General features: G+C 36.6%; 1 protein-coding gene across 1 annotated transcript in view; it reads left to right on the top strand.

Moving 5' to 3' along the window:
* Positions 1-100: 100 nt before the first annotated feature.
* DDB1 (damage specific DNA binding protein 1) overlaps positions 101-11559 on the top strand; it is a 28840-nt gene continuing 17381 nt past the window's right edge. Inside the window, exons 1-7 of the mRNA XM_058155286.1 lie at positions 101-294; positions 449-597; positions 1668-1784; positions 4253-4474; positions 6850-6964; positions 8385-8482; positions 9137-9295. Of these exons, the coding sequence (XP_058011269.1) occupies positions 234-294; positions 449-597; positions 1668-1784; positions 4253-4474; positions 6850-6964; positions 8385-8482; positions 9137-9295 (921 nt within the window). The 5' untranslated portion in view covers positions 101-233. The remainder of the gene's footprint in view (positions 295-448; positions 598-1667; positions 1785-4252; positions 4475-6849; positions 6965-8384; positions 8483-9136; positions 9296-11559) is intronic.

The following is an 11559-nucleotide window of genomic DNA, read 5'->3' as shown; positions in this document are numbered from 1 at the left end:
CCTCCAAAATTCGCTTCTTCCCTTCGAGCCGGAAGAGGGCGCTGTCGCACCGGCACAAAAGATCAGCAATCCTCTCGGCGCGTTCGTTTCCCCGTCGTGCACCGCGGGAAGCGGGACGCCGGCGCTCTGGGTCCTGGCGGTTTCTCACTGGTGCCATTGAGGGCGGTAGTGGGCCCGCAAGGCTGCGCTCGGCACCGCCGGTCCTCGCCTTCCGCCTCGCTCCCGGCCTCGCCATGTCGTGCAACTACGTGGTCACCGCACAGAAGCCCACGGCCGTCAACAGCTGTGTCACCGGTAATGGTTTGGGAGGAGGGGGCCTTTCCCCGGGATCGGTGAGCGGGCGGCGGAGAGGAATGAAGGGAGGAGGCCGCGGGGCTCTGCGCCCCTCCGGCTGTAGGCTCTGCCAATCGGAGCGCCCTCACCCCGCGGCCTTTTTTCTTCGCCCCAGGTCACTTCACCTCCGCGGAGGACCTCAACTTGTTGATCGCCAAGAACACCCGCCTTGAGATCTATGTGGTCACCGCAGAAGGGCTGCGGCCCGTCAAGGAGGTGGGCATGTACGGCAAGATCGCCGTCATGGAGCTCTTCCGCCCCAAGGTGAGCATCGCCCCCTCCCGAAGGGCAGCGCGGCCGCTGGGCAGCCTTTCGCTTGGCCAGGGTGATACGCCTCGATCCTTTACGGCTCTCCGTCCAGAAAGGGATTCCTGCAGCGGATCTGGGTTGGGCTTCTGGTTCCAGCGGGAAAGTTTCGTTGGGTTTCGATCGTCGTGCTGGATTAAAACCCCGGTCATTGGGGGGGATCTCTGGGGAATGCGACCTCGTTTGGAAACCTGGCCTCGTTTGGAAACCTGGCCTCCACCTGCTAGCCAGGTGGAGGGGTATTGCTTTGTTAAAATTTCAGCCCAGTATTCCTGTTTATACTGGGAAGAAAAGACCCTTTGAAAAGTTCAGGTGTGCAAAAGGCTTTATGTTTTAAGGACTGGTGGCCTGCTGGAATTTAGCAACGTTGTGACGATTGCACACAGCCAGTCTGTTGTGAGTTAATTGAGTGGACCTGTCATGTGGACCAAGTATTTTCTTCTGGATGATTCATTTTTGATATGGTCATGATTGGACTCGGAAATTTGCCATATTACTTTAGCACGTTGTGCTTCGCTGCTGCTGAATATCGGTAAAACTGAGAACTTGGTCTTTTTAAGGGTGATATTTGAAGGAAAAGACATATGTATGTTAAGTTGTTCTCAACAGTAATCTTCTCAACCAACTTTTGTGAACTCTATTTGAAAAACAGCTATGCTGTCTGGCCCGGCCATTTGAATAACATTTAACGTAAAATGTTTGCAACTGTTTGCTGCAAGTCTCCCTTGAACATCAACAGCTCTGGTGCTTCTCTTGATGAATTCATGTTGTGTTTCATATGAAACTAATTAATATACTTTCTGATTAAATACCTTTTGGAGGAGCTTATTTATGTGCAGGTACAGAAGAAAATGCTTAACACAGCACTAATACCTTAGGAAGTTATGATAAGCAAAAGCATCTGTACTTCAGACATCTTTCATTTGAGATACACATTTTACAAATGGAATATTTTGTTGCTAATGTGTTGCAGAATGTGGAGTGGTTTTTTTCTTTTCTACCTAAAACTTTTTTTTTCTCCTCCTTAGGGGGAAAATAAGGATTTGCTCTTTATTTTGACAGCAAAATATAATGCTTGCATTCTTGAGTATAAACAAAGTGGAGAGAACATTGACATCATCACCAGAGCCCATGGCAATGTGCAGGTAAAGGAAAATGCATTGTGTAATAGGTACATTGTGATTCAGGACCACATAGCAGTTTTCTGTATGTTTTGTAAACTGAATTTGAAATTTTGGATAATATATATTCTAAGTTAAGTAATGTAAATAATATAATTTTTAAGTGTTGAAATTAATGAATAGTGCAATTTAAGAATTGAGACTATACTTGTCTTTTTGTTATCAAATTATTGGATGGACTCTGTTAAATTCTTCCTACTTTTCCATTAAGTCTTTTTTCCTTCTAGTGATGTGCAATTAAAAATACATTTGTCATTGTTATGAGATTGAAATAGCCTTGTTTATTCAGGTAGCTATTTTATGGTCTTGTGATCTGCAAACTCTCATTGAATATGTTTCGAGAAAAAAGATTTACAAACTCTCAGTTTTTAGAATCTTGTTCTACATAAAACATTACTATGCTGCATAAAGGCAATTTATAAACAAGACATTTTTATATGCAGCAAAAATCATTCGAGTGGTTAATTGTCTTGGTTTCCCTTTTACACTCCCCAAAGGCATCTAATTGACCATTGTGAAACGGGTAGCTTAATTTATCTGATCTCTGTCTGACTCAAGAGGAATTTTATTTTAAGCATTCACTTATTATTTAAAGGCCTTTTTTAAGAAAAATCAGGGTCAAAATTTAAAAATGTGAGTAACTGAACAAATCTGTCCTCATTTCTTTTCTCCCAGTTCTATATTGTACTGATTGGAACTCAGACTCCTCAGTTGTCTCTCCTCTCTATCCATATGTGACTGGGGGATGGATTATTTTTATAATTGCACTGCCCTTGTCTATAGTACTTAAACACATGGTCGTTTATCATGTTTGGAGGAAGGAGGGGATTATATTAGTTTAGTTATGTTTCAGATACTTCTGTCCCACCATTCACCTTCCAGTTCCAAATTCAAGCAAGATTACTTATTTTACATTATCCTTCTGAAGTTCTTGGAAGCCGTTCACTGACTATTAGGGTAATACCCCACCCTTTTCTCCAAGACTGGAGAAAATATGTGCTTAGCATAGCTGGTGAAGAGTGATTAAAAATGTATAAGTTTTATTAGGAACCTCTTGTGATTTATATAAAGGCTAGGAACATTTATTCTAATTATTTTTTTAAAGAAATCTACATTTAAATAGTATTTAAATACTATTGACATGTAAAAAATAAGCATTACCTTTTCTCCTAAGTTGTATTTTAGCTAGTTTAGAATAATATTTTTCAAAAGGTAGAACTTGCAGACTTGCCAGAATAAGTGTTCTTGAGACATAATTTCGCAAGGCTTCAAAACCCAATGAAAAGCAACAGTATATATGTACCAGCTTTGTAGTACAGGTAATCCTTGCTTGATTAGCACAGTTGGGACTGACAACTGCTAAGTTTGTTAAATGTGTTGTGAGACATCACCTCTGTGGTGGTTATTAAGCAAGACATGTCTGTGACTTGTAATGACTTCTTTATTCTGTTGTTGGAAACCACTGTGAAGTGTGCAAATGGCGATCAAGTCACTGCAGGATGTTGTAATGGTTGTAAGCATCCGCCAGTTGTGAAGTATCTGGATTTTGATCACGCAACCCAGGCCTGTCAAACTGGCGGCCAGCAGGCCAGATGCGTCCCATGCAGGCCTTGTCCACCCCTGCTCTGCAAAGGCAAAAAACGTTATGATATGTCACGTGATATGATCGAGTTTGACACCCATGACGTAAGCCCAGAGAAGGTTATGACAGTCGTGAGGTCTGATGGTAGTTTTTCAGCACAGTTGTGAACCAGAGCTGTTGTCAAGAGAGAATAATATAATGTAGTATGTATATATGTAATGTAATATAATATGTACGTGTGTAATATAAGTCCTGCTTGTTTATAACTTTATGATCTTGATCTTGGGTTGTTAAATAGCATGTGTTCTGTTCAGTTTTTAAAGGGGAAAAGGAAAATTCTACATTCATTATTTCTGTAAAATTGGATTTTTTCCCTGTTAGCTGTCAGGCTCTAAAATTACTTCTGCTAAAGTATGAAAATCAAACTAGTGTATTTTCCAAGTAGATTTACATCTACATATGTAGGAACCATATATCCAATATAATATATAATTGAAAGTTGCGGATTTAAATATATAAATGCATAAACTTAATTTTGAAATATATAGATTTGTCAACTGAGATCCATGATTTATTTGCTATGTTTTTGTAATGGCAGTGAGTGATTCATAGTAATTATAAGATATGGACAGACACCAAAAAAAAGAGAGAGAGAAATGGCTGCTGATTGAAAATCTAGGCGTACATGAACAACATACGTCAGCATAAATTACAGTATTCATGAGTGAATCAACTGTTGGCTAATGCACAAAAGCCAAATTAATGGATTTTAGAAGACTTAACCTTGCATGTTTTTATTGTGACGAAAGAGATTGTACTAAGAATATTTGATTTATGTGTTGTCCTCTAGGATCGTATTGGTCGTCCCTCGGAAACAGGTATAATTGGCATAATTGACCCAGAGTGCAGAATGATTGGACTAAGGCTTTATGATGGCTTGTTCAAAGTGATTCCTTTGGAGCGAGAAAATAAAGAATTAAAGGCCTTTAACATTCGACTAGAGGAGCTACAAGTTATTGATGTGAAATTCCTCTATGGCTGCCAGGCCCCAACCATATGTTTTGTTTACCAGGTAACCAAATTGGATCTGAATGTATGTTGTAATAAAATTGCTGAGCTAGTGGGGACAGGGTCTGAACATTATTTAACATATCTGTTGATTATAAACAATTAGTGAGTTGGTTCATGGGGGAAAAGAAATTCCAGAATCTTTAGTAAGGTAGTATTTATTTTTTTTTCTTTGTTGCTAGAACAAACAAAATTGGTGCCAAAGTATTTGAATACTTTGGGACTTATTGAGTTAGATGTTATCAAAAACAAACAAACAAACAAAATGGGATAGGAAAGAAGCAGAAAAATCCAAAATCTAAATCAGGAATTTCAGTCATTTCAGTCTCAGGATGATGCTTGCAAACCAAATATGCTTTCTATAGACAGCTGTTGTCAATATTAGGTTACATTACCATTTAGGTAAAAAGAATAATAAAAATTTTCAAGCATTGTTTTCTTTTCCACAAACATTGTTTTGATTTATTGACATTTTTTGGCTTTGTTTTACTATAACTCTATTAGCCCATGACTAAGGGTTACTGATTTGATTCAGTTGTAATTGTTTTAATCTACAAGCAAGTTTTTGAAGTTAAAATGATTAAAATAATTTTCCTTTAATGTGTAAAGCTGTTAAGAACTTTTCCTGTTACATTTTTGTTTTTCTGTGATGATCAGATAGAAAAATGGCTTAATCACTCTCCAGAAACCATGATTTGATTTCTGTAGCCACCCTAGTTTAAAGTTGTTCATTTCTGTCTGGAAATCACTTTTGGGACCAAAATATTAAAGGCAATGTGACTCAGGATTATTTTTTAAAATTTTTTAACCACTGCTCTTGAAAAGCAGTATTACTAGCCACCATTGAAACTTGTTGCTTTCATTACTTGTTTGTTTGGTATTCTGAATTATCTACTAATACATGATTTTGCACTGGGCAAAAAGGGAGGAAAATTCCCTTTAAACATAGTCACCTTCAGACAAGAGATGGGCAGCATATAAAACTAATACATAAATAAATAAGAACCAAGCAAGTTACCCGCAAGGACCTAGAATGCTTCTAGCAACTGATTGCATTTCCATTCTCAATATACAGGAGAGGAGGTCCCCCAACGTAGAACAAAAACAGCATTTATTTGTTTCTTAAATTGATATGGCTGCAGTGATTTTTATAGCAATTTGAGGAAATGAACTATATATTAAAATACAAAAACACATTAAAACGCTATTGAAAAGCCTACAAAGGCATATAAGACAAAATACCAGTCTTCCAAGTCTGGGATTTTGGGTTTCATTGCTAAATGCATTAAGGGTGAATTACTTCTGCAACTATTATAGAAAGATGGGATGATGGAGAAGGGACATGTTTGCTTTTATCATCAGCATTCTCTGTTTTTCAACATTACATCTTTTGACAGAAATGCAATGTCCTGGCAGCAGAAGCATGAAGTTTTCTGAGCCTCCACATAAGTAATTGTTAGATATTTGTTTACTTTTTGTGCATCTTGCACAAGATGGAGGTATTGTGGCAAGTGGCAAAGAAATTTCATTTCGTAGCTCAAGGTTGATATATGGGTCCTTGGTGCTCTCTGAGCTTGGATATTTCCTGCAGGTATTTTATTGCCAACTATTTAGCAAGTAATTAAGTGAACAGCGAGGACCCCACAAATTTAATTCTACTATCAGTCCTGTAAGGTGTGCTGGGTATAAATAGGCTGTCAGTGGAGATTTGGATCCACTCTACTTGTGGTCTGCATAGAGTCCTGACGGGAAAAATCTATGGGGCTCATTTTTAGATTGTAAAATATCTCGATTTGGTTATAATTACAAGAGAGTTTCATATTAGTGATTTGTCCATTCTTTTTTAAGAGAGACACAAGTGATTTTTTTCTACATTAGTAAGAAACTTTATAAGACTAATTTACCACAAGGCTTGTCTTACTAAATCAATTAAGAATATGTACTATCTTGAGATTCCAGCATCAGGAAAATGGGATTTTTAAAACCTACTTTGTTGTCATGAATGGAAGAAGCTAAGAAAGAAATCTGAAAGCTTTAGTTAAATAAAGCAAAATAGTTACTATTTGAAATAATGTATGGATAAATATATAACATCAATTCCATTAGCTGTATTAGATCAGCAACAATATTGTTCAAAATTGGGGAAATGCCTTATTTTGTGGGAGAAGGTTTTATGGTTCTTAGGTTTTGAAGTTGCTTTAATGAAAGTGCATCTATATATTTTTTTAATGCTAAATGTTATAAAAATAGAAGAGAAATGTTTCAGGGAACGTTTGATTGTTGAACTTTCATATGAAAATGATTCTTCTCATATGTTAAATGAGGATAATTAAACAGTGATGGGTTTGTGTTTAGTAGTTGTACTTTCCATCCCTCTAGGATCCACAGGGCCGTCATGTCAAAACATATGAAGTGTCTTTGCGTGAGAAGGAGTTTAACAAGGGACCCTGGAAGCAGGAAAACGTAGAGGCTGAAGCCTCAATGGTGATTGCAGGTGAGTTTGTGTCTAAAAAATACTTCTGCCAGCTAATAATGTAAGTATAATTATTTAGACATAAAAACCAGCATTTAAAAAAAAAACCTCCCTGGACTGTTTTTAAGCCACTGTATTAAACTTGCAGCTAGAAAAAGAACACCCAGTTGTTTTTTGGATATAGATGTGGGGCAATTTGTATAAAAATTTCATTCCCCCAGGCTCTCAGGCCCAGAATAGTTATATAACTTGAGCAGTGCCTATAATGAAAGTGGTGCTGCCCATGATGACTACCATATTTTTTGGAGTATAAGATGCACCTTCCCCCCCTCCCCCCCGCTAAAAAAGGAGTGAACATTTGAGTGCGTCTTATACGGAATGAAGCCCCGCCCACTCACTGGCCCCCACCTTTTGGCCTCTACCTCCCAGCAATTTACCTCCTTGCAGCAAGCAGCAAGAAGAAACATCCCATTTCAGCTTCAGCTCAGCCTAATTAGCACAAGTTGATTTGTTGGATCAGCCTCCCGACTCTTAGCTGTTTCAGGCTTCAGGGATTGCCATTGCCTGCCTGAGCTTCTGCTGCTTGTTGCAAGGAGGTAAATTTCTGGGAGCAGTTTTTTTTTCTTATGCTAATCAAGCTATGCTGAAAACGAAAATGAAAATAAAGCAAGCTATTTGTTTGCTGCAATGAGGCAAAATTGCTGGGAGGCAGAGGCAGATTTATTTTTCTTGTTTTCCTCATCAAAAAAGGTAGGTGCGTCTTACAGTCTGGACCGTCTTATACTTCGAAAAATACGGTACTTGCCAGGCTCAGGTTGTCTTGTAATCTTAAGAATCCATCATTGCACAGCTGCACTTTTTGGACTAAACTATGCTGGCAGGAAAAACGTAGTTGCATGACATGGCGAGGCTGGGAGCGAGGCGGAATAAATTCAAGGTGATTGAGGATGTAATATCAAAGAAAAAAATTAATAGAGAAACTTAAAAGCCACAAAAGCTTGAGTATTTTAAAGACAGATCTATATTTAAGTTTACCTGATAGCTTTATGAGAAAAAGACCTGCTTTAATGAAAATCTGAAATTAATTGATTACTATTCATTTATTTGTAACCACTACTCAAAGCTAAGTTAAATGGCTGTTTAATTGGCTTGCTTTTAGTGAGTATAGAAACAGAAAACTGGTTCCAAAGTATATAATAAAATATGGTTAGGATATTGACTATCTGAATTACTTCTAATAATCAGTAGTATATTTTCATAATAGAACTATTTTATTACATTGAAAAGTGGCTTTTTTCTAGTGAAAAAGAAATTCTATGAATATAAACAGCAGCTATTGAAATTTAATTTAATACACTTGGTTTAGCTGGTTCATATTCCTTGCCTGTATTGATTATTCTTTATGCCTCTGAGATGAATATTCCCAACAATTTCTTTATAGTGCCTGAACCATTTGGAGGGGCCATCATTATTGGACAAGAATCCATTACTTATCACAATGGTGATAAATATCTGGCTATTGCCCCACCTATCATTAAGGTAAGCAGCAGAACACCTAGAAAGGTATTTGCTTAAAACTCGAATTCTGTGCTTCATATTTACAGTAGGTTTAGTATGGATATAAGTAAGCAGGTACACTCTAATATTTTATAGTATGTCCGATAAGTCTCAAATAAATATGATTTCTATAATTTATGCAGCATCAGTTCGCTTGCCTCAAGTTTAAACATTTTGTTAGGGCTGAAACTGAATTTACTTTAGGTGTTAGGCATTTTTACTGTATTTTAACTGACATTAAGTCTGTCCAGAATTGTTGGCAAGTAGAAGGTCTTAGAAATGAAAATTATAAATAAATGGGAATTACTATGGCCACCTGAGCCTACATTAACTGCTCGTTGCATTGTTTCTGTAGTTTCTTAGAATAAGGGTAGAATCTTGAAAATGTGTTTCATGCACACTCAAATGGCTGTTCTGTGAATTTGGCCAAACACAGTACATATGTTTGTCAGGAAGCAAACTAGGGAAACTGTTCCTTATATCTCGTAGGATACACACACACACACACACACACACACACACACTATAGCAGCTTACTCTTTCTAATCTAGAGGAATAATAAAATTGTTTGGATCAATGTTAAGGTCATCCTGCTTTTTCAAATACTTTTTTCAAATACTTTTTTTTCTGAAACAGCAAAGTACAATCGTATGTCACAACCGGGTAGATCCAAATGGGTCCCGTTATCTGTTGGGGGATATGGAAGGTCGGCTATTCATGCTGCTTTTGGAGAAAGAGGAGCAAATGGATGGTGGAGTCAGCCTCAAGGACTTGCGTGTGGAATTGCTTGGTGAGGTAGGTTTTGTTTTCTCCATTTTTGGAGCATCTGATATGTGATGTCAGCTGGAAGAAGAACTGGAAGAGTGGAAAAAAAATTCCTGCAGATACCGGAAGAGACTTAAATCCTTCCCAAATACTATTTTTTTGTAATTTTTGAATATAGGGTTTAAAATTGTGTTGCCTTAAAATAATAAAAAAACTGGTGTTCAACAGCATTTTTAAATTTTGTAATAGAAATTTATATTTCATGATTCATAATTGGAGGGCTATATCCATCCTTGAATATTTTTTCCACAGATCTAAGTTTTACAAAATGTATTTCATTTATAACATTTTATCAATTGAATATACAGGTACTCCTTGACTTAAACAGTTCATTTACTGTACGTTCAACTGACTGGCACTGAAAAAACTGACTTATGACCATTTTTCACAGTTACAACCTTTGTAGCATTCCCCATGATCATGTGATCAAAATTAATACACTTGGCAACTGACTCACATTTATGACAGTTGCAGTGCCCCCAGGGTCATGTGATCACATTTTGCAACTTTCTGGCAAGCAAAGTCACTGGGAAAGCCAGATTCATTTAACAACCAGGATATTTACTTATTAACTGCCGTGATTCACTTAACAAATGTGGCAAGAAAAGTTGTAAAATGGGGCAAAACTCACTTAACAAATTCTCACTTAACAAGAAAAATTTTGGGCTCAATTGTGGTCATCAGTCAAGTACCACCTGTATACCTTCTTTCCACTGGCAAATTATCTCTCAGAGGACACATTGAATAAAAAATGATTCACCAAAAGCCACATTGGATACTTTTCCTCCCAGTGGAAACATGAAACAAAGCAAACTTTGACATCTTCCTTGACCAGTTCAGAACTGGAGCAGAGCCATCTCTTGTATTCTCACATGTGGCTCTCTGGTGGTGATAGCATCCAGAGAATGATAGCTCACATCTGGGTTAAAGCCCAGACTAGGACTTAAATATTGGCCTTCCTTCAAAGGAGTTTTTAAAAAAGTGCTTAACTTGATGGCAATTTGATGTACCAAATAAGTCTGAGAGAGAATGTCATCTAAAATCACTTACAAGTTTTCATACATGTGAGATAAGTCCCTATTTATGACTAAGACATTTTTAATTATATTTTGTTGTGGCGTATGTTCATTGGATACTTTTAAATATGTCTTCTAATGTATTAGGTACAGTATGTGCAGATAATGTATTTGTGCAACTTTTTTTTTAGTTTTATAGAATTTTTATTTTTAAATCTACATCAGTATCAATATATGAACAGTTTGGCCTCTGGGTATAATTCATTTTGTTACAAATAACAATAATAGCATTAATAATATTTGTTACTTTAATTGAATTTGTATAATCTCATTATTAATATACATATTTGTTTTATAATAATTATTCAGTATGTCAGTGTTCTATTTTAATGCCAATAGTAATATTATTTAAACATACATAGTAATACTGTCTCTTGACCACTAATCTTTGCATCCAATTATTACTCATATAAAAATTAATTATGTTAATATTCCCCCTATTTGTTATTTCTGCCTCTGTTCCAAATTCTAGTCAGGTCATCATTTCTTATCCTAGTGTTAATACACATGTTTATATTAAGACATAGTCCTTCATTATTGGTTGTTCAATATTTCAATAGGCCATTCTAATGCCAATCATCATATTATTTGGACATACGTAATAATATTTTTCAACCTCCAATCTTTCCATCTAACTATTATATAAAAATGTGTATTCTTATTTCTATCTCTATTCTAGTTTTTCATCAGGCCATCATTATATTAGAAAAAGAGAAGAAAAAAGAAAATATTTCCTTTCTATCCATCATCTCTTGTCCATTTTAATACTTCAATTCTTATTCATTTTTTTAACTTGCCTCCCATACTCCTCTCTTGGATCTTTATTTCTATCAACACCTACACCTTCACCATTCAATCTGGGTATTTCTCCCATCTCTATCCTCCTAAGCTGCCAGGTCTCCAAAATATCCACTCATGCCCCGATCTCCCTTTCAAAAGTATCTTCCAGCTTATCGGATTCCATTTTAAAAAATACTTTTTAAAGAACTTTTTCCTTGATTTATTTCATCAATCATTATTATTTTAGTCATCATCTCCTTCTCATCTTGTTTTATTTGCTGATTTGTCTGTTTTAATTTTTCCTCTGTTCTTTCTGCTATCTCTTTTCTTTCCTGGACTATTTGATCTTCATTCATTATCAGTTGTAAGATATTTTTC

This window comes from Ahaetulla prasina, chromosome 1 (assembly GCF_028640845.1).
Source record: "Ahaetulla prasina isolate Xishuangbanna chromosome 1, ASM2864084v1, whole genome shotgun sequence".
Taxonomy (NCBI): domain Eukaryota; kingdom Metazoa; phylum Chordata; class Lepidosauria; order Squamata; family Colubridae; genus Ahaetulla; species Ahaetulla prasina.
Note: the sequence above shows the minus strand (reverse complement) of the source record. Positions and strands in the feature narration are given on the sequence as shown.